The 23722-nt window shown below is 42.0% G+C and overlaps 1 protein-coding gene across 1 annotated transcript; it reads left to right on the top strand.

Moving 5' to 3' along the window:
* Positions 1-889: 889 nt before the first annotated feature.
* On the top strand, positions 890-23270 carry tnks1bp1 (tankyrase 1 binding protein 1). Its single transcript, XM_034134934.1, has 11 exons — positions 890-1087; positions 3581-4600; positions 6144-7521; positions 7684-8958; positions 18443-18549; positions 19049-19145; positions 19369-19513; positions 19669-19802; positions 19912-20174; positions 20664-20749; positions 22160-23270. The coding sequence occupies exons 2-10, from the start codon at positions 3591-3593 to the stop codon at positions 20737-20739; spliced, it is 4485 nt and encodes a 1494-aa protein (XP_033990825.1). The 5' UTR covers positions 890-1087; positions 3581-3590; the 3' UTR covers positions 20740-20749; positions 22160-23270.
* Positions 23271-23722: the final 452 nt, after the last annotated feature.

Below are 23722 nucleotides of genomic sequence, written 5' to 3'. Positions count from 1 at the left end.
CACTGATTTTATTTAATAATTTGTGCACATTATAGGAATGAACAGATTGCCCTGTAAAGTGGACATTGATTTTAATTCAACATTATGTATGTTAGGTGAATTTCTAGCACATTGGTGAATTAGCCTATAGACGCTGTATTTATATATTTGCCATAATACAAATGGTCTTTGTCATTTTAAAGAGGCCCTGTCGTGCTTTTTGGGATATCCCCTTTCCTGTAGTGTGTTATTTAGGTTTTTGTGCATGTAAATGGTCTGCAAAGGCTAAAATCCGAAAGTTCCCTTCAGAGGGAGTTTCTCTCCCCCTGCCCGAAAGGCCTCCATTGGACTCCTTTGTTTACTTTTGTTACATAGCGACATCATATGTGCAACTCCCGCTTCTGTTGGTTAGCGCTCCAACTCATTGTACAATAGGCTAAGGGGCGGGACATATCTAAGCGGTTGACCAATCACAACAGAGCGGGCCGGCCAACATTACATTACATTACATTTCACTTGATAGACGCTTTTATCCAAAGCGACTTACATACATTCAATACTGTGGGCAATCCCCACAGGAACAATTTTGGGTGACGTGTCTTGTCCAAGGACACAGCGGAATGTTGACTGCAGCGGGATTCGAACCAGTGCCCCCGTGATCCGAAGATCAGCGCACTAAACACTGAGCCACAACCATAACCAATTGGGTGTAAGAAAACAGGTGCTGCAGCACAGGCAGTATGAGTATGTCAATATGTCACAGTAGAGGCACAAAGTACAAATCTGAATCTGGAAGTTAGCATAATAAGGCTCCTTTAAGTTTATGACAAACTCGCTTTTATTGTGAAGTAAACACACGCCACTTCCTGTGCAGTGGTGTCTCGCTGTGTAACTTGCCTCCCCAGCAGCGTGTCAGTGAGGCGGGCGCTGGGAGTGTCTGCTGGGTGTAGCAGCAGCCCGACGTCTCGTTAGTGTGAATGACTTGAAAAAAACACTAACAACAGCTCAGCAGGCGAAACGCTCACGGAAAACTGAGGGACATTTTTCTTTTGTAACTTCTTCCCGCTTCCTTCCTTCCCCCACCTGTATGACTGCGTGAAGACAAAAGGTAAACAACAACATTATACTGCTGAAGAAATGTCTTTTAAATATCTTAAAACTTCAAAAAGCTGGTGTTAAGAGCAGGTGCACAAGCTCTATTACTATATTGTACTATCTTCTTAAAGAACATTGTCATGGTGGGTAACGTCTTAAGTATCCGCATACATTTTTTCTCACAAAAGAGTCATTCACAACACTGACAGCCGAGCGTAAAAACAAACTTAGTTTTATTTACTTTTCTCCTTTTCTTTGTCCAGTTTCAGACGGCTGGTTCAACGACTGGGAGTTCACTGTTGACGCGTTTATCAGTAACTTATTAACCATCCGAAATGAAGCATACGCACCGATATAACGTACATTTCGCAGTTTAATGTGCGCCACAAGTCATTGCATCGTAATATTTGCTTCACTGAGGAGCAGACGTTTCCCAAACTACGTGTTTAAGCTTCTCACAGCATCACTCAAAGAGGTAAATAGCACAGTGGACATGAAAACGAAAGGGACCGAGTGCTGTCTGTTAGCCTTGGCAGGGCAGCAGGCACTGAAGGCAAATAAAGATAAAGAAACACAAATCCCACAAGCTTAAGTGCTGCTGCAGGAAGATTTTCCCCTGACTGTGAATGTGGCCTTAATAAGCAACAGAAACCATCCATCAACTGCAGCTTTATCTGCCAGACACTGTTTATTTCTAAGGAATTCTACTTGAAAGTAAAACAAAAAAGAGGGAGGAAATCAGAAAAAACAGGACACAGCTTTAAGAGTCCAATCCAAACCCATTGCACAATATCATGCACGCACGCCCAGAGCTGCTGTGTGTTTGAGCAATGGAGCAACAAGTTTATTACAAACATATAACATGCAAAATACCTCAGTGCAAAGGCGGACTGCTGATCAAACCCAGCTGTAGATTAATAGTGTGAGAGTGACAGAGAAAGCTTTTTACTGACAAACACTGAGAGTTGCACAGTATTCAACTGGGGTGTGGAGTTACCGGTTTGTATAAGTATTACAGGTCAAACCAGATAACACAACAATGCCTGTAGTATTTAGTGTTATACACTGGGAACATTACTGTTAAAATGTGTACACAGGTGTGTAGGCTTGTCCTTCATTTCGTCCTTGTGACAGTACTTTACTTTAAGATTGTTTATCTGACAGAGGTTTCAGTTCACTTGGAGATCTAGACTGTGATTTTAGTAATTTCTTCAGACTATTGTTGATGTGGACGATGACTCATCAGGCCTGCCTCGATTGCTGACATGTCTCCCACCTGCCTGTTCTCATTCTCAGTTTAGGAGTTCTATTTCATATTAAGTGTGGTTTAAAAATTACACAGCACACTCACTGTCAGATCACATAACGTACTGTATGTATGACGTATGTATGTATGTATGTACCTATGTATGTACGTATGTATGTATGTATGTATGTATGTATGTATGTATGTAAGAAACTATGAATGTATGTAAGAAACTATGTAAGAATGGATGTGTGTGTGTGTGTGTGTGTGTGTGTGTGTGTGTGTGTGTGTGTGTGTGTGTGTGTGTGTGTGTGTGTGTGTGTGTGTGTGTGTGATGTATTTATATATTTCTGTCTATGTATATTTGTCATTCTATTAATTAAATTGACTTTTATGACACTATCAACTTATGTTGAACAGATTTGAGTAGTGACGCCTGTTATTTGTTGAATATAAAATATTATAATATTATATATAATAATGAATATATATACATTTTTGGTGTTTTTGACTGACAAAACAAGACATTTAAAGCCATCAAATTGGACTTTGAGACACTGGGACAGAACAAACAAGGAAGTTCCTGCCGAAAAAGGATTGTGTTTTTTGCAGCCTTTGTGAGCCTTAGTGAGGAAAAGTGTGATGTTATCAAAGATCCAACAATACTCAGTAAGATATATAAAAAACATAACCTTTAAAATGTCAAGTATCAATCATTTAATTTAGGAAATAATCAAATATAGTCCATGTTGTGGTTTAACAAACAGTTTGTCCTACACAATGGGAATTACTTATATTGTAGTTTCTCCCCCTCAGTATGGCTTCCCTCTGCTCATTTAAATCGACATTAAGTCACGTTTTGCACAACCTCAATCAGGACTAGCTCTCAGAGGTCACACTCAAAATAAATATAAAATCCCCCATGCTAGAAAAGTGACAGTGACTGGCAGCTCTACATAAGGCTGCAACTAGCCATTTAAATGGTTTCAATATGTAAAAAAGATGCCAACAAGTTCTGTGTCATTATTTGAAAACTAAACTGAGCAGAAAAACTAAGTAAATAGGCTCCTGCAGGAAGACTTTCCATTGTTTCTGGTGTTTGTTCAGTGTGATTGATGCATTTCTTTGTGACCCTGCAGAGGTTATTTGCCTTCAAAAATCTCGACAGACCAGTCTCATCCAGTTTTTCTATACCACCGCCAGTGTTTTTTCAATGTAAATTTGTCGCCGTATGTAAACACCTCTTCTTCCTTCTTTCAGCGACTCAGCTATGGAGAGCTCCTTTGAGGTTTCCCAGACTGACGGCACCTCTAACCCCAAACCATTTCTGGCCCCCAAACCTCGACTCACTCCCAAGCCCTTCTCTCTGCAGAAGAACACCACCATTCGCTCCATCCATGCCCCAAAGACGGTCACTTCAAACTCGAAGAAAACCACACAGCAGACGGTAAAATCAGAAGCTGCAGGTCTCCCCAAACCTTCAGTGACAGCACCCGCACCGAAACCCCCTCAACAAACCCCCACCCCTGCTTCCAAACCCAAGACAGATGTAAGTGTCTTACCGAAAGGTCCACCAAAGTCAACCAAAGAAGGGATAGCAAGTGGAGAGGATACTCTTGATTCCAGCGTGGTAAAACCTGATCCTGCTCCACCCAAAGTGACACCCAAGCCTCCGCCAATCCAGAAAGACGATGTCATCCAAGCAAACCACAAAGCATCCACGGAAATTGTAACTAAACCAGTACAGAAAGAGGAAAATAAGAAAGAATATGAATCGCAGACTTCTGTCGTACAAAACCTTGAAGAATCAGGCAGTGACGTTTCCTCTACAGACAATCCGGCGTATGGATGGGGCGGCAGCAGGAAGCGTCTGTCCATGAAGCTCACCTCCAAGTTTGAGTCAGGTGGCCCATGTCTGACCCCCCAGCCAGCTGTTACCATCACAACAACCGACACCAAAGATGATGCAGACAAGCCAGAGCCTTCGGACCCAGAGCCGAGCCAGCCGACATCAGAGCCGTCCAACAAGGAGGACGATGATGGAGCGCTGCTGGGGGTAAACAGCGGAGGAGGAAGCATACAACGCAGAATCAGCCTCCTGTTTGACTCCTCATCGAAGCCAGAGATCATGACAAAGAGAGAAGAGCCGGAAATTATAAACGGTACAGGAAGTGTGAAGGGTGTAAGGGAGAGAATGAAAATCTGGGCGAAGGAAACACCCCCCGAGGATCCAAAGACTGAGAAGAAGCCTCAGGTTGCTCCAAGATCTCGCTCCAAGAGGTGAGCATGCCTTCTTTCATTTGTGTTTGGTAACGTGTTAAGACACGAGTGAAAGTAAAACATTCTCCTCCAAGTGCAAACAAGTATAGTGTTATCTAAGGTCAATAGCACAGATTAATTTGTGGCTCTACATTTCATTTCAGATTCTTCTGTTGTGATCAGATGCATGCAACAGATCAGGTGTTTTCGTTAAGACCAATGTTGAGCATTATTTATGCCTCATGATGAAGTCACACAGCAGGCTGTATCGTTTCTTTTGTTCAGTTTCCTTGGAGAGTGAAAGGTTTTTTCAGTCTCTGCCATTGTTTCTCCCAGTTTCTGTCAAAAATATTGGAGAGATGAGACAAGTCTTGAACTTTTAGACAATTTAGTTTTACTAGCACAGTCTTCTTTTACTCCATATATAATAACTTACTTCTTAATGTACTGTACTGTACTGTTCTCTCGGTACAACAGTAGCAATGTGGTAAATGAATAACGTTGCCAGATTTATGTCCTCAAATTACACTAGATAAGAGTTCAAACCAGGCCACTTCAAAGTATGACATTTAAGATCTCCAACCACCTACTGGTATGAGTACAGAGCATGTTTATTTAAAAATCAAACAAACAAATGAGTGGCAAATAGAGGCAAGTGGAATATTTGTTCCTGTAATGTAGTCGAATCAAACCTACCCTTAAAAGAGAGAGATATACAACTCTCATGTCTGTATGGTATATCTGTCAATGGAGCTTGTTGTTGGTTACCTTGTCAGTGGGGAAAAGTCTCCAGGAAGTGACAGCACCAGGCTAAGGCAAAGTTACTCACATTTACATTTTTTGCATGACATTCTTTGCATTGATCCAACAAACAAAAGAGATATGTTAATTACTGAGCTGTAGAGGAACTAGTGGGCAGATTTCTTTAACTTTGGACAGAGCCAACTAGCTTATTCCAGTCATAACGCTAAGCTAAGCTAACAGGCTGCTGGATGTAAATGTGTATTATTTAGCATACGGTCATGAGAGAATTCCGAATTAGAATACCTTTATTAGTCCCACAGAGGGGAAATGTACATTTTTACAGAAACAGCAAAGAGGCAAAATATTAATTAAGAGGCATGCACAAAATATCAGAGATCGAATTTACACAAATTACAAAATTACCCATCCAGGTGGACAACAATAAGTACAGTAACAGTATTTAAAAATAAATAAATAATAATAAGTGTAGCACGTTGAAGTGCTGTGATAGCAGCCAGGTAACAGTAGTGAAAATATAATGATACAATGCACAGTTATTGTACATTGTGTTACAGTAGTTGAATAGTAATATATATATATATATATATATATAAATTGCACATTAGTGATATTGCACAACACATGTGTTATAGTCTGTTGTTATATGTGTGGTGGTCTACCAGAGGCCATGATGGTTGTAAAGTAAGAGTAAGGCATTCAAGAATATGTGACATTTTTTAAATTTGAAATGAAAGACCCCTGCCATTTATCTGTGGATAATTCTTCTGTAATTCAACTTCAAATGTTATCTCTTTTACAGCTTTGAGCCAGCAACTGCTCCAACAGTGGAAACACCCACAATGCCGCCTGTTGAACCCCCTGCTCCTGAAACCTCGTCCAGTCACACATTGGATCTTCCATCAAAGGTGTCGCCCGCCAAACCACCCACAGAGACCCCGATGGAAACATCCAAAGACGCTCTTACTGATGCCCGCTCAACAGAAAGCTCCAAAGAAACGCCAGAAGAGGATATGGAGGACACGTCAAGTGAAGGGAGTGTCAAACTACGCAAACAAGGCTCATATACACTCAACGCCGATGAGGGAGACTCCAGTGAGACACCTGAACACGCTCTCAAGAGGGACAATGTCAAACGACGCTCTGTTCGCTTCGGTGTGGTGGAGAGAGATGATGGTGGGCCTCCATTGATCCTGGGCTCACCGTCTTCCAGCGAGGATGAAGAGGAGGAGGAAGAAGAAGAAGAAGAAGAAGAATCTGAGGATGAAGCTAAAGAGGACGTCCCTACGCCTGTCTACAGAAGAGTAGGAGGTCTACAGAAGAAGGAAGACGATAAGGCGGAAGAAGAAGAACGTCTGAAACATTTGGAATTTGAAAAAAGACGAAGGGCAGATGAACACGAGCAGCCGAGAGTCAAGATGGAAGAAGAGGAAGAGAAGGCGAGGCCGAGGGAAGAGGAGGAGAGGGAGAGAGGAAGGTGGAAAGGAGAGGAGATGGAGCGGGAAAGACAGAAGGAGTTGATGTGGCAGAGGCAGAGAGAAGAGGAAAGAGAGAGGGCCAAACAGAAAGAGCAGAGACTTCAACAAGATCAGGAAGAGGGGAACAAGAGAGAAGTTATTAATAAGAAGAAACAAAGAGAGGTGGAGTGGGAACAAGAGTGGGTGAAGCAGACGGAGAGGATACAAGAAGAAGGACAGAGGGAAGGAGAGAAAGAGCTGGAGTTGCAAAAACAGAGAGAAGAGGAAAGAGAGAGGGTGAAACAGAAAGAAGAGAGACTGAGACGAGATCAGGAGGAGAGGAAAGAGGGAGTGGACGAGAGACTGGTTAACGGGAAAGAAGAATACAACGTCCAGCGAAAAGTGAGAGAGAAGGAAGGGAACAAGAAGCTGCAAAGAGAGGAGGAGTGGGAGAAAGCCTGGGTGAGCCAGGCAGAGAGGCTGAGTGGGGGAGACGAGAAAGAGATGGAGAGAGAGAAAGAGATGGAGAGAGAGAAAGAGATGGAGAGAGAGAAAGAGATGGAGAGAGAGATGGAGATGGAGAGAATGAGGCAAATTCAGCTAGAGAGGCAGAGAGAGGAGGAGAGAAGGGAAGAGGAAAGGAAGAGGCAGAGAGAGGAGGAGATAAGGGAAGAGGAAAGGAAGAGACAGAGAGAGGAGGAGATAAGGGAAGAGGAAAGGAAAAGACAGAGAGAGGAGGAGATAAGGGAAGAGGAAAGGAAGAGGCAGAGAGAGGAGGAGAGAAGGGAAGAGGAAAGGAAGAGGCAGAGAGAGGAGGAGAGAAGGGAAGAGGAAAGGAAAAGACAGAGAGAGGAGGAGATAAGGGAAGAGGAAAGCAAAAGACAGAGAGAGGAGGAGATAAGGGAAGAGGAAAGGAAAAGACAGCGAGAGGAGGAGATAAGGGAAGAGGAAAGGAAAAGACAGAGAGAGGAGGAGATAAGGGAAGAGGAAAGGAAGAGACAGAGAGAGGAGAGAGGAGAAGAGGAAAGGAAAAGACAGAGAGAGGAGGAGATAAGGGAAGAGGAAAGGAAGAGACAGAGAGAGGAGGAGATAAGGGAAGAGGAAAGGAAGAGACAGATAGAGGAGGAGAGAAGGGAAGAGGAAAGGAAAAGACAGATAGAGGAGGAGAGAAGGGAAGAGGAAAGGAAAAGACAGCGAGAGGAGGAGATAAGGGCAGAGGAAAGGAAGAGACAGATAGAGGAGGAGAGAAGGGAAGAGGAAAGGAAGAGACAGATAGAGGAGGAGAGAAGGGAAGAGGAAAGGAAAAGACAGAGAGAGGAGGAGATAAGGGAAGAGGAAAGGAAGAGACAAAGTGAGAAAGACCCATTTGAGGAGCTGGAGAAACAAATGCGAGAGGAATTTGAGATAAAGCATGCACAAGAACTGGAAGAAAACCGAAGAAAGGAAGAAGAGAGAGAAAGGGAGAGGCACATTAGGCTGAAGGAGCTGCAAGAAAAGGAAGAAGAGATGGAGAGAATGAGGCAGATGAAGCTGGAAAGACAGAGAGAGGAGGAGAGAATGGAAGACGAAAGAAAGGGGCAGATGGAGAAAGAAAGAGCGGTGGAGCTGGAGAGAAACCTGCGAGAGGAATACGAGAGAAAGCGAGCACAAGAACGGGGAGAAAAGCTCAAAATGGAGGAAGAGAGAAAAAGGCAAGAAAGAGAGAGTGTGGCAGACAGAGCAGAGACAAATTTAATCAACTTTGACTCTGAAGATGTGCCTCAGAAGTCGCTGCTTTCCCCCACAAAGAGGGAGGCGGAGGTTGTCTACGATGACTTCTCCGTCAGGCCGCCTGACATGCACGTGGTTTATGACGACTTCTCCGTCAAACCCAAGAGATGGGGCTCGAAGCCGAAAGCAGACACCAGACCGCCCTCGAAGACTTGGGCAGACGTCTCTGGGAACAGACAGGAAGCTGTTGATTGGTTGGCGCCCCTGGAAGTCAGTCCTGTGGAAAACAGAGTGCGTGAGCAGGAGGAAAGAACAATCCTCCCCGAGCCTACAATAGCCCCGGAAAGTCAGGAGAAAGAGGAAGAGGAGCAGAGCCCAGAAGAGGAAGAGCTTATCTCCATGGAGGTGGCGGAGGAAGAAGAGGAGGAGGAAAAAGACGACAAGCTAAAGGTAAATACAGACTTTCTGTTAGAATGCAACTTAATTCAAACCTGCTCCTGATTCAGGGAGTAGTTGTGAACACCATCATTGGTACATGAAAGGCAACATTGTGTAATGATTCACAAAGGGTGAGGTTCAAGCACAGAGACAGGAGAGAACACGTTAATGTGTGCATCAAATCACCCTGGCAACCACACACACCTCACCTGCACCAACACATTGGTATTCCTGTTGCACGGGTACAAGCATCTTGTTATACTCGCTTCACCCTGACTCAGTCACAGCTCAAGAACGTGTGTGTGTGTGTGTGTGTGTGTGTGTGTGTGTGTGTGTGTGTGTGTGTGTGTGTGTGTGTGTGTGTGTGTGTGTGTGGTGTGTGTGGTGTGTGTGTGTGTGTGTGTGTGTGTGTGTGTGTGTGTGTGTGTGTGTGTGTGTGTGTGTGTGTGTGTGTGTGTGTGTGTGTGTGTGTGTGTGTGTGTGTGTGTGTGTGTGTGTGTGTGTGTGTGTGTGTGAGAGAGAGATGAGTGATGAGTGATGAAACCAGCATGGCCTGAACTCTAAATACACTCCCATGTGTCAGTAGTAGTATCGGTCTTTACTCATAGTGATACCATATTTCTTACAATAATACAAATACTTAAAGTGTTTGATAAAGATAAGTCTTGACTTGATACAAATAATCATAGCTTTGAAGGTGTATGATTCTCAATTCATGAAACCAAATGACTTCCCCCTTGAGATGAGATGTGGAAAAAATGACTTTCTGTCAGTGCATCAAACTGTGAACTGTGTGGTCGCGACAGTATGAAATCAGACAGGAAGTGAGGTTTTGTTCTCCTCTGCATGTTTCGCAACCGTCTGCTGCTTTCATTTTGTTGCCATTTGTGTGTAAAGATAACATTGATTTCAAAGAGAAAGGCAGTTTTAAAGATAAATATTGCATGATCATAAGAAGGAGGGATGGATTATTTCTCCTGGGCATCTTGGATGAGTTATTTCCAGCAGCAATGGGTGAGTCGTTGCTGATTGAAGTATCCCCTAATGTTTGTTTGTGGTTTCACAGTGAACTGCAGAGCCAGCTCAGCAGTTTGCACCTCTGAGAGCGAATCACCTTTTATGGTTTACATTTGCTTTTGGTGTTGTCATGCAGTAAGCCAGCCATTCCCATCAGTATATGTTTCAACTTGAATATGAACTAATGAGCTGCAATTAACACAATAAATTGAGTTATCAAATCAATATTGAATACAATACATGTAGAGCCAAATCACACACATCTGCTAAAGGATTATGATTGAAAAGCTGTTTTGGTAAAAAGCTCAATTATTAAAGCTTAGGCTAAATTGAGTGTCAGAATAATTGTCTTATGACAATGTATACCACAAGACAATATACAGTTGTCATATCAGAGTTTAATATCTGTCCCTTTATCATCTCTTGTAGGTAATTGTAAAACATCTGTGAGCCGCACCAGTGTGAGGAAGTCCTTTGATTTGTTGGGTGTTTACATTTAGCAACTACTATCTTTTTACCGTGACAAGTTCAACAACTCAATACTTAAAACCAGCTGCTTTATATGTCGTTCATTTAATGAAAAATGTTTAATATCTGTAACTGAATGACTAACGCAGGACCTGCTGGTCAACAGAGAATATCGAAGTCTAACTAACCCTCCTAATTCAGCTGTAAAAGTGAAAAGGTCAACAATGTGAACCCACGCCAATGAACCAATAACTAGTAACCAAAAAGGAACAGATCGGATCTTTTAAATTAAATATTTAAAGGGGACCTATCATGCAAAATGCACTTTTGTATGTCTTTTATACATAAATATGTGTCCCCGGTGTGTCGGGGAACTCCCGCAGCGCCAGAAAATAAAACCCTTTCTCTTTTCCTCCGTACCCAAATCTTTTAAAAATGGGGGTACAACGAGCGGATACAGATTTGCTGCCGATATTACGTAATTTCGGATGGTGGACCCACAGAAAGTTGCTATCTGAAACAATGCCTGACGTGTTTTGGATGTAATCTCGTCTTTGTTTACATTAGCAAGCCTCGCTAACACTCAGAGCTAACCTGTACTGTAGAGCAGTGGTTCTCAACTGGTTAGGCCTCGGGACCCACTTTTTACTTGGTCAATACATCGCGACCCAACATTTTGAAGCACTCAAATCTATTCAACAAAAAATCGTGCTGTAATATACGCTTTTCAGAATACAATATTAAAAGTGAAGTACAGTACATATATCCCTTCACAGAACTAAAGTATGCTTTTAAACAAGGTTTAATGAGATGATGGAATCAAAGCTGAACTATATAAAAAGGCACACATGCTGAAAACCCAACCCCAGCAGGGGGGTCTGGGGGGATCTCCCCCAGGAGATTTTTAGAAATACTAACATAAACTACGCATTCTGGTACACTCTGAGAAGAAAATAAATAAATCTATTACTACCCGACATATTAATAATATTTTATGCCATTGTTTGTTTTTCACTTAGTTCTGACAGCTTGCTGAGAGAAGAGCAAAGAGGAGATAGTCTGTGTGACTTACTTTAAATTGTGGGTAAGGGTTCTGTGAGCTGTCAATCATCAAACCGGGGGTCATATTTCATTATGTGTTCATTTTTATCTGAAGTTGTACCCATGGATGTATAAAGAATAGTTCTACCGCAGTTATTCTCCGTGGGGACTTCCGGCAACAATCTTGATTCTGATTGGCCAGAAGACTCGAAAAAACATCAGCAGAGATGTTTTATTGAGAAGATGATCACTACGTGACAGAAGTTTTCAAAAACATTTATGGTCTCCGGTACTTCCAGTCCAACGCCTACTGCATGCACAGCATTAGAAAATCGGTCCTTCAAAATAAAAGTTTGCATTTTTTCCCAAAAAAAAAAAAATATTCCAATTTTTTTTTTCAACTTTTTTTTCTTCACTCACACATCCGCGACCCACTTGAAACGGGTCCGCGACCCACTTTTGGGTCGCGACCCACCAGTTGAGAACCACTGCTGTAGAGCACATGTGTTTAAAAAGCAGGACATAAAAAAAGGAACTCACCTTGTGATAAACCCGCAAGAGAAAAAGCATTTGAGCTCCATACTGTTTCAGAAATAATCCTTGATGTGGTTTAGAACAGGATGGCGTTTTATCACAGCAGAATTTAACTTTATCTCCGGTATAATTCTGATCAGGCATTAGCTCCGCCTCCTCTTTTTTCTTTTTTTTTTCAAGCTAAGGACCCAAAATCCGTGTTTCTCTAACAGGGCTGCAAAAGAGGGGTATGAGCAGTATGAGGCATGGCTACAATGGGTGATCTGTTTGGTATTTTAAGCAAAAAAAACTTCACAGACATGTTTTGTATAGGTATGGCCCTACAATATATTTTTCCAATATAGCATAATAGGTCCATTTTAACCATGATAACAATCCTAACCTATTGTCATGAGGACTCCAGTCTACTTGACTTGTAACATCAATTTCATCACGCTTCAATTATTATAGTTCAGGCATTCATTTTTAGCATGTGTCCAATTTGAGGGTATTTATTTTAAGGCGTATAACTATAGTTTACCCTGACCTTTGACTGTTGGTGACTGAAGACAGGTATACACATTGTATTAATGCTGCTATGCTTATGATATGATAAATATGCTTAGGCTGCTGGTAACAACTTTTTTTCTTCAGTTAAATCAGAGTCCCATTGTATTTGCAGTACAGCTGCAGTCAACAGACCATGTCTGAGCTCACTTCTGGGTGGACCCTCATTAAACGTCATCGCTGCACTGCCTAAAAGAAGTAGTCCTAAATCTGTTGGAAGCTAAATAGTCTGCTGATGTTGCAACTGGAACATTTTAGTAACCTTAGCAGCGTCAGCCTGCCTGTATTTAATGAAGTAACAGACTGAAGTAAAAATGACGGCCTAACAACACACACTAAAGCAATTTAAAGTCCAAGGTCTAGCACATTATGTAACTAAATGAGAAACATCTTGCAAAAGATTACAAATCTGAAAAAGAAAGGAAAGTTTATCTTTACTCTAAAAAAAACAAGGAAGCAAAAATTCAAGGTGAGCGTTATCGGAGAACATCAGAGAGTATAAACAGCGGACAGGGCCGTGCCAGTTTAGACAGAACTGTGCACCACCTGTTTGGACATGCAACATTTTCACCCAGAGGTAATGTAATGAAAACACTGAACTGTGGAGCTCTGAACTCTGTGTGTGTACGTGTGTGTGTGCGCGTCTTTGTGATATTGCATTTCTGTTTGCTACGTCAATGCTTCAGCAAACAAACCAACTCTTTAAACAGGTAAGCTCCTGTAGAGCGGCATTGTACATAACCACTTATCTTCAGTTAGGCCTTTGGTATTATTGAAGCTGTGTTTGTCATGAGAGTACAGACGGTTTCTCACCACCGAGTGGCGCTGCTGCTCTTTAAAATTGCACTTCCTGAGTCTGCACCACAACAAGTTCATCTCATGTAGAAGAGCACCTTTCACTGCTATAATATGACAAAAGAACAGAAACAGTCAAGTTTATGTCAAATAAATGAAATATTTCTGCTGCAAGAACCCTCTACAGCTATTTGTGTGGCTGAGAAAAGCTGGACAGGACAGAATGAGGAAAATGTTTACTGGGCAAACACAAGCTGTGCAGCCAACCGTGCTGCCTCATTCAGGCTCAAAGACAGACAGACGGACACACAGACACACACACACACACACACACACACACACACACAGACAGACAGACAGACAGACAGACAGATAGACAGACAGACAGACAGACACACAGACAGATGTTATAGTGGTATGATTCGAGGTGCTGTGTGGTCATCATGTCCTCATTTGGATCTGGTCAACAGGGCAGCGTGTCAGAATGACCATACATGGTGCCCCTCTTTCTCTGTCTCTCTACTCAATCTCTCCACCCCAGTTTTAGAGAGCCCTTCACACTCTACACACACACACACGCACGCACGCACACACACACACACACACTCAAAGGAGGATGGGCTAAACCCCGGACCAGAAGTTCACATGCCCACAGTCATCTAGCTCCAAACTTTCTCTCAACTTGTGAAAAAGTCTTCCTGCTTCCTGCTGTTCCCTCGGGCCTTTCCTCTCACAAAGACCTGGTTTATTCAGTTACCTGCATCATTTACCTACGGGGGAGAGAGAGGAGGGAGGTGCAGAAAGCACCTTCACTCAGCCTGCCGCACCTTCCTTCCTTCCTCTCGGGATTTTCCACATCCGAGCACAGACCTCCACTTTGTTTTGATGTTTTTGAACGTGGAACTGCTCAGGTATGGAGGAGAGGAAGGGGTGATCTGACTTTCTGTACCTGGCTTTGGATGTGGCAGATATTTCCCACGCTGCTTTTCCTTTTTTTTTTTCCTCAATGGAAAATGGAGTTGTGATGAGAAATGGGACGTAGGTAGACAAGCTTGACTGTGGCAGAGAAAGAGGGTGCACATGAAATGAGGTAATCTACAATAGTCATCATTGTTTTACTTCCAGAGGGACATTTGTCATAGAGAGTTTTGTCAGCGTCTTTTTTATAAGGATTATTATGTGATGATTGGAAAGTCTTTCTCCGGGACGCTTGTGTTTAGGATGCCACATCAATCGCAGTGAGTGCTGCAGTGGAAGAGTTGTTTCACAGTGCAAACACATGGCCTCTCAGACTATTGACTTCTTCACTGACAGAAAATAATTGACTGTTCCAGGGAGTTTGTCTGGCCTGAACCATAACATTATGGAGAGAGAGGACGCATCAAATGAAAGATGGACTATACCTCGTTTTGTATGACATCAGAACAATTTGTGCCCTCTTTACCTTTTACTTGCTGAAAATAATGACTGAGAAACAGACGAGAGACGCGGCTTTCTGACTCCGCACATTCCCTTCATCTCTAACAAAGCTCAGTTTTCTCTGATGACCCAGTTCCCATGGTGACCCTAGTGACTGCGTGAGCTTTCCGGACCATGCAGTACTTTGGAGGGAAGATATCGGCCGCCCAGCTCCAGGTGACGGGATGGGTGGGCAGCGTGCGGCGCTCCTTGCAAGGGGCTCTGGAGCTGGTGTGGGGCCCTGCAGAGGACACGCAGAAGAAGGAAGAGGAGGATAAAGTGGACGAGGTGGAAGAAGAGCAAGGTGGCGATGGCGAAGGAAGGTTTCAAAGAGCTATGACGCCACTTCGCAGCTTCGCCAGACGTAGCAGGAGATCCCTGCGTCGCTTTTCTGACAGAAGTCGGCAGACCCTTCAGAGGAGAGTCCCTGAAACCTGCTCTGTAAGAAAGAGATGATGGAGCAGGAAATAACAGCTTATAAATATATATCCAGGTCTAATGAATAGGACTGAATAATAACAAGCTAATTTTTAAATAATTGCCTTTTAAAGGTTTCAACTGACATTAAGTACAAGAATCAGCAGCTTTTAGGGCCTGGGTTAATCAAATTAAGAGCCATGGTTATGGGTGCTTTTTACAATATGCTCCAGGGTTATATCTCCCTGCCCATGTGTCAACAGATAACCATGCAAATGTAGAGAGGGAGAGCAGAAGCTTCAGGAAGGAAGCAGCTATCTGATAAAGTTGTCCAAATGCAGTGTTTTATCAGCGTACATGCACGCCCTATCCCTCTGTGTCTGTGGTGTGTGTCAGAGATAAAGCAGATGACTACAACAAAGTGTGACACACTTAGACAAGGTTTATGTTTACATTTGTATTCAAGCTGCTCACATTTACTCATGGCTGGTGCAGTTATATATCATTACATTAGAGTCCATTCAATTAAATGAACCATTACATTGGATCACAATAGTGCTGTAACTAACAATGATTTTCATTGTGCGTCAATCTAAGGAGAACTTTCTGGATAAATCAATTAGTTATTTTTTAATATTGAAAAATGTTGACTTAGTTTCTTAACAATAATACTCAAAGTAATTAATCATTATTATAATGAATTTTATAGCAACGACGAATACATTTGTTTTTTCTCCTCTGAATTATAACTATTAATTGTAATATTAGTTTTATTATGTTTTTTCCTTGTAATATAATCCACTCAGCTCTGATGTTTGGAAAAAAGAACACTACACTGCAGTACAGTTTATCTAAATATGACGGTATACTATTGTTGAGTTATCAAGATCAAGATTTAGCAAAAGAACGATAAAAAGAGCGTTTGTTGTTGTTGATATCGTGCTCTGCTTTGGAAATGAAAGACAAATGTATCTTTGGGTGCCGGCTGCAATACAGGAGCTAGTTCTTTTGAGACATACTGTACAGGCTGAGAACTATTCTGGTAGCTTTGCAGTGTTTACTGTGGCAGCCTGTGTGTGTGTGTGTGTGTGTGTGTGTGTGTGTGTGTGTGTGTGTGTGTGTGTGTGTGTGTGTGTGTGTGTGTGTGTGTGTGTGTGTGTGTGGTGTGTGTGTGTGTGTGTGTGTGTGTGTGTGTGTGTGTGTGTGTGTGTGTGTGTGTGTGTGTGTGTGTGTGTGTGTGTGTGTGTGTGTGTGTGTGTGTGTGTGTGTGTGTGTGTGTGTGTGTGTGTGTGTGTGTGTGTTTATATGTTTATACCACAGAGACCAAAAGGTGAAAATAAGCTGCAGGCTGTATCCACTTTACATTTTGATGATCCATCACTTTCCATTATAAGAGTAGATTTGTTGTTGTCAGTCACAGTTGTGCGTGCGCCATCTTTAGATGTTATCCTCTCCCCTGCACCAAACACAAGCTGCTTCACACATTCCTCTGGTCTTGACAAAAATGTTTTGGATGTAAACTATAATAAAGCCCACTCTGTCTTGACTTGCACATCCTCCGCCCACCCAAGCATACTGTCCTGGCACACACTCATACATAGGTTTATTGCAGTTGAGAGATTCTTCTGTGGTGAAGTTTGTAAAGCATCTGGTTCTTATGGCTGTACTTAAAGGCTGTTGTTGTGTTGTTACAAAACTAAATGGAGTCTCCATAGTGTGTATGTACTTCTGAATCGGCTGTACACGTGTACATTCATAGATCGTTTCTGATCTTTTTTCAACAAGCTGGTGAACATAGTACAGCACTTAGCTGCTAATTTCCCAAGGAGTTTATGGAAGCTAAAGATATAGCTTAAAGAGTAAAAAACGGATTTATATTTGTTGGGTGGCTAAAAACATTATTTCAAATTAAGTTTAAAGTTGCTTTATAACTGCTATGTACAAATATGCACCTATTTGCTTACTTTGCTAACATATTCACTACAGCTAGCACTCCAACACATTGTACTTGACAGGCTAAGGGCGAGACATCTTTAAGCAGTTGACCAATCACAACAGAGCCAGCTAACCAATCAGAGCAGACTGGGCTCTGGTTTCAGACAGAGGGTGAAAAGAGGTGCTTGCAGCACAGGCAGTATGAGAAAAATAAAGACCTTTTTGAACATTAGAGCATTAAACATGTCACAGTAGAGGCACAAAATACAAATATAAACCTGTAAATGAGCATAACATGTCCTCATTAATGAACTCATAAGAACCTTTTTGGAAGAGTATCCAGGATACATTTTTTAGAGTCACATGTTTTGCTGCAAATAAATAATAAAAGCAAAAAACGTAGTGAACTGCTGTGGCTTCTTCCACAATAAAGATGGGGGAGATTCAGGATAAATTCAAGTCGGTGGAATCCCCTAACTGTAGCCTGTTTGTCTCAGTGAGAACGGACCTTGTTTTCCTCTGCACCTAAACACAGTCTGTGGTTATAGGAAAATCACTAGAAGCCTATTCATTCATGCTATGATGTTGCCAGATAACAGGCATTGTGCAAATGAAGCTGCAGCTGCTGCTGTGTGAGTAATAAACAGACTTATGGAGGAGACGAAATGTCGGGGATGTTTACCGGGGTGTTGTTTTGTATCCAGGTGACAATATCAGACAACGCAACACTGGGATGTGCCCCTTGACAAAATGTGAGCTTAAAGGAATGTTTGCGAGGAAGTGCACTGCAGTAGCTTTTGTCTGAACGTTTGTGTGTGTGTGTGTGTGTGTGTGTGTGCGCACCCATGCATTCCATCATGTGGGCGTGACAGCAGCAGCATGAGTGTGTTTGGTGTGTCTGTGTGTAGGCATATAGGTGTGTATGCCAGTGCTCATGGTGTTTATTGAGGACAGCCCAGCCTCTGTGACCGGCTCATTAAAAGATGCATGCTCGGCTGGTCCTCGGCCCTCTCTCCCTCTGTAGTTACTGATCTTGGCTCAGCACACGGTCCTGTTCACCCCTCATATACACAATGTGACGTTCTAATATGCAGGATTACAGAATAAAAGCACATTCACATCATTTGGATTATGTGTGATATACAACAGAGAGAGCAGAAGGGTTGCTGGTTTCGTCTTTAGCCAAATATCTTTCCTACATAGCCCAATACTTCCTTTATGTTTTCTCCGGTTCTGTTGTATGATATGTATTTTTGTTCATTTGGTCTGTCTTTTTGTCTTTCAGGCACCTGTTAACAGTTATAGCCCAACGGGGGAAGACACTGATGCTTTGATAGACAGTGAGCCAGAGCAGCAGAATGAGGCCTGCGAGCAGACATCTGACATTGACAGGTAGGAGAGAGGTTGCACAAAACACATACTGAGTCTAAACTGCGGACTGTGTATATTTCCATCTACCCTGATGGAGAGAGACAGGACTGGACAGGTTTAAGTGTCATGTCTTGTGCTGAAGGTGTGGCTTCACATCGAGGTGATTTGATTCAAACTGCAACACATCTGAAAATAAAAGCGCTATGGCCATCTGACATGAGAGTTTTCAAGGATCAAGCTGCATTACAACATCCCTTTGTGAAACTGGACACATTTCAGTCAGCTTTGTGTGCTTAAATATTCAGGAAAATGTGCATTTGGCAACTTCAAACATCAATTATTTGACATAACCAACAGTAACTGCACACTAAAATATGATAACAAGGACTTTCAAGTGTTTCCAAGACTTAAGCTCCCTGTGCCCCCTTGTGGCTAGAGCTCAACACTGAAACTCACTGAAACAGTTTCCTTTTCCTACTCATTCAAATCACACATGATTTAAAATGTCCTCTCTCTTCAGCCCAGAGCCCGTCCCTGGCGAGGTTCCTGAAGAACCCTCTGAAGACCCTGATACCACTGACTTCTCCAGAGAGCCGGAGCAGGCTCCATTCCCTGAGGTTGGTGACTATTTGTTTTCTATTCCTCCTTTGTGAAAGGGCACAGCTGATGTCTGCGTCATCCTCTACAAACATTAACATGTAGTTTGGGTGTAACTTTGCATACCTGACTGGAAAAAAACCACTCTCTTGCATCTGCTTTGCTGTAGTGTGATAGTCCATTTGCAATCACAGTGTGTTGCATTCAGTGTGTGCTAGATGATGTGTGTGTTTTTGTGCACAGAGCTCCACTCCCCTCCTCGACACCAGCGCTCAGAGATCAAAGGCAGATCTGGGTAAGCGGCGAAGTCGGTCGCGTCCGCCACGCTCGATGCGTGGAGGTTTCTCTCCAAAGGAAAGTCAGGACTGGAGGGCCCAGGACACCACAGGTTATTACAGCATCCATAATGTTGGAAGATCTTCAGTACATTGAGGGCTGGAGCTCTAAGTTACAGTTTTTTATAACTAATCAAGCAATTTCTCAATAAAGCAGTCTGGAAATGTTCATGTACTGCATGACTGAACGTTATATTGATGATTTTAGATGAAAAGAAGGCATCGTCTAAGCAAAGGGATTCAGACTCTGAGGAGGAGCAGCCTAAACCGAAGATAGCTCGTTCTCCTCCCCCCTCTCAGAGAGTCCCCATGTTCACTGGTTTGAACCCGGCATCCCTTATTGTAAGCACTATCAGAGTTTGAGAATAATTTTACAATTTACATTTACAATAAATAACATGATACAAATGGGTGGCATTTAAATTGACTTGAATTGAAATGTCCCCTCAAGGCTCAGCTGAAAAGGAGAACAGGTGGAGGAGGAACCGGAGGAGGAGAGGAAAAGGAAGAAAACAAGGGAAGAGAAGAGAAGGAAAGTCGAAATGAGGAAGCGGCTCCATCTCCCTCAAAACCCTCCCGCTCTCCTCGCCCACCCGCTCGCTCTCCTCGCCCGGCCGCTCGCTCTCCTCGCCCGGCCGCTCGCTCTCCTCGCCCGGCCGCTCGTCTCGCCGGGGCGGCCCGAGTCCTGCCACCCATAGGTGGTGGGGGAGGAGGGTGAGAACAGATCATGACAGCACAGAAACTTAAAGGTAGGGTAGGTAAGTTTGAGAAACCGGCTCGAGATCGCTAGAATTTGAAAATACACAACCGGAGAAAATCTGCCACTTCCTTACAGAGCCCCTCCTCCAACACACACGAACGCGCACATGACCAATGAGGGCATGAGATAAGTTTGTGCACAGATGGAAGGCTGACAGGCAGGTAGGCCATCCAGTTATTTTAGCCGGGCCAGCTAAAATGATTGGTCGTACTTTTTACAGTACTACGGCTTCCACAGATGACATTTTTTTATGGATTTGTTGTCAAAGCGCTTAAGATATTCATTGCTATCGGGATGTTAAGAGCATTCCATGGAATATAACAAAAAGTGTATCTCGAGCCGGTTTCTCAAACTTACCTACCCTACCTTTAAAAAATCCTTTATATGATGATTTGGTATGTGTCTTAATCATGACCTCTGACCTGTGGTTCTGTGTCATTCAGGCCTGTCTCCTCACCCGCCTGGCTGAAAGAACTGAAGTCTAAGAAGCGCCTGAGTCAGCACAACAGCGAGGCTTAGCCAGACGCAGGTGAGCAATATGGGCAAGGGGAACATTGAAATACCAAAGACAGTTATTCTTGGCCACATAATAAAATATTAATTCAAAAAGGAAGTTTGTTCAAAAGGGATTTCTGCTTTTTCCTTGTGATAGACCTAGCATATTACCAGATTACCTGGGTTTCTTTCGTTACATTGTACAGTCGAGTCACATTTTTCAGCATTTTTTAATCAACTACTTTATGTATCAATTTAACGCTTCTTTCTTTTTCTTATTACATTTTACTAGCATTGTGAGTTGGTCAAATAAACACATTTTAGCTTCTTCTCATAACAAGACAAGCCAGTGGTCACTATATGAATAAAAAGCATATTTTGGATGATTTTCCTATTTAGCAACCTGATTTAGCTACTGGTTATATTAACAAGCACATCAGAGCTTTCACAGCCTATACATTGCTAGTGATCCGTAATGTAATATAAAATACTTAACAGGATCAGCCATAGAGGAGCGTTGAGCACGAACGTTTTGATATTTTTGAGATATGGCTAATACCCTGAATTATTGCTGTTGTGAAGGCGTTATTTAAAAGTTAATATGCTTGTGAGTCATGATGTGAGACAGCTGGATAGGTTTGCGATAATAGAAAACAAGTGCTTTGGACTTTCCGGCAATGCTGTCAGGAACACTTATTTAATGCAACTGTACAAGAAGCTCACAGCAAAGACAAAAGCAGGAAGTGGGCCATATCTCTGCAGAGCTTTCTCCTATCACCATGTTAAAGTGTGCACTCGGTGAAGAGGTTCTCATTGTTCCTGAATGCAATCTACTCTGCTTGATGCTCTTTTAATTTGCCTATTGAATCGCCGCTTGCATCCATTTTCTTTCTTACCTTAACAGCTGCAGATTTAAATGGAAAATGTTGATGTTACAGGGTTATGTGTTTGAGTGCCTCTTTGGCCCTCCATGTTAAAATGCACTCTTAAGTACTTATAATCTGTTCCAACAAATTACATGTGATAACATATATGCATAAAGTCAATGACCTTAGTCTGTGATAATGGAAAACAAATTGAACAAACAGAAATTGCACTCTGTTCTATGATTTGCACTAGATTTTTATTTTGTCTTTTTTCTAAATGTTTCACTCTTTTATTCTTCCTACCCGAGTTTGAAATAATATGCTATATATAATAAACTTTCCATGCTGATAAATCAAATAATCATTAATATCTTATACTGCACTGTAACCTTTTTATTCTCTTGGCTTTTTAATGACTGTTTTTAAATGTATATGAATGTCATTTTATAATGCATTTCTGTTGCATACCAATGCTTTTAATGTTATTTGTAAAGCACTGTGAATTACCTTGTATTGAAATATTCTATTTTTAAACTTGCCATGCCTTCCTGAACTTTTCTTCCTCTGGTTCCCTTTAGGAGACACTGGGACAAGGCTGTTCAGCAAGAATCAATCCATCTCAGCTGCTGCTGCTGCTGGCATGATTGCTCCATTTTCCACTTTAAGTGCCTTATTTTGGACATTTACTGAGAAATGCAACAGGGGTATTCAGGCTTTTGCTGAACGTAGTGGCCATCAAGAACTTGTCTGGCCTGTACATGAAATATGGTGCCAAGTCTGTGATGTGTTCATTCCAAGTACATGATTTATTTTCTGCTGTACAGAGGCTCAGTGGAGGCAAAATACCCCATTGTAATTCAGAGCAAAGCCATGGACTGTCCTATTGTTTGAATGTATAAGTCCAATATATAGTGACAGGACCGATGATACTAGGCTTCAGCAGGGTATTGCTCGTCACACACACACACACACACACACACAGTCACACAGTCACACACACACGCACACACACACACACACACACACACACACACACACACACACACACACACACACACATACACACACCTAAGTACAGAACATACTGAATATACATATAGATTGCACCTTGTGTGTATTTAGTTAAAATTGTACAAAATGCTTTTTACATTATCTTTCTAATCACAAGTAAACCTTTAAGCACTTTAAGAACATTTTTAACAAATGATGGTACATCTAAGCAATACAAGAATCAAGTTTGTTTGTTTTAATTGTTTCACCATGTATGTCTATTCTCTTTCCAGTTCCAAAATGTAAAATGTACAATGACTAGGATTTTATAAAAAAAAATTATTGATTCATACGAAAAATAATCTATCAACTATTGTGTTTACAAACTAAAATTGACAAATTCTTCTTATTGTGCCTTTAAAGATGCACTTCCTGGATTTTGTCCAATCGTCCAGTAGCTTGTCAGAACATCACCAGTGAGCTGGTGAAGTATATTTCTATGCTGTAACAGAATCAGGAATTGTTTTTGTAAAATATGAAACCCAGAAAAATGCAATCATCTGCTCGAGATGCTTTTATGTGCCTTTTTCAATGTTAAAGAGTGGCTGTCATCAATGCAGTAATCATGTATGATCAATGTCATGTATAATAAGAGGAAATTGAGGGAATTTTATTAAAACCTTTTTCTATGAAATGCAATAGTGTGTGGTTTTTTATGGAAAAAGATAGGTGGAAGTGGAGCATTCAAACATACACACCATCCGGTCAGTTTTAAGATACACCTTGGACAAAGTCTCATGTATTGTGTCCACTAATGCATTGTTATCTAGAAATAGATATGTGTTCTTGTTGTGCCAATCATTAATTTAGACTGTTTTGCTGCGAGTTGCAGAGTGTTGGAGATATAAGCCCTAAAAATGTCTCCCTTCTCTCGAATATAATGGAACTAGATGGCACTCTGCTCAAAGCAGCCAGGAAATCAATTTGAAACACTTATCAGCAGTGTCTCTTTCCAGGAATCATTTCAAGACTTAGTGTGCAGTTTTCGGATAGGAACGTTTTTCTTAACACATTGCCGTTTAGAAGAAAGAGTGCATCTACAAAAAGTTGAGGGGCACTCCTAATGTTACATCTAAGTCGAGGAGGGTGCA

This window comes from Trematomus bernacchii, unplaced genomic scaffold (genome assembly GCF_902827165.1).
Source record: "Trematomus bernacchii unplaced genomic scaffold, fTreBer1.1, whole genome shotgun sequence".
NCBI lineage: Eukaryota > Metazoa > Chordata > Actinopteri > Perciformes > Nototheniidae > Trematomus > Trematomus bernacchii.
The sequence above is the reverse complement of the archived record's forward strand: the minus strand, read 5'-3'. Positions and strand labels throughout refer to the sequence as shown.

What these genes read in the sequence shown, in the direction of transcription:
- tnks1bp1 (XM_034134934.1), top strand. Translation starts at nt 3,591, where the DNA reads ATGGAGAGCTCCTTTGAGGTTTCCCAGACTGACGGCACCTCTAACCCC. An exon ending in TAAGGGAAGAGGAAAGGAAA is followed by an intron (nt 7,522 to 7,683) that starts AGACAGAGAGAG and finishes AGCAAAAGACAG; the next exon opens with AGAGAGGAGGAGATAAGGGA. An exon ending in TGAACCCGGCATCCCTTATT is followed by an intron (nt 19,803 to 19,911) that starts GTAAGCACTATC and finishes TGTCCCCTCAAG; the next exon opens with GCTCAGCTGAAAAGGAGAAC.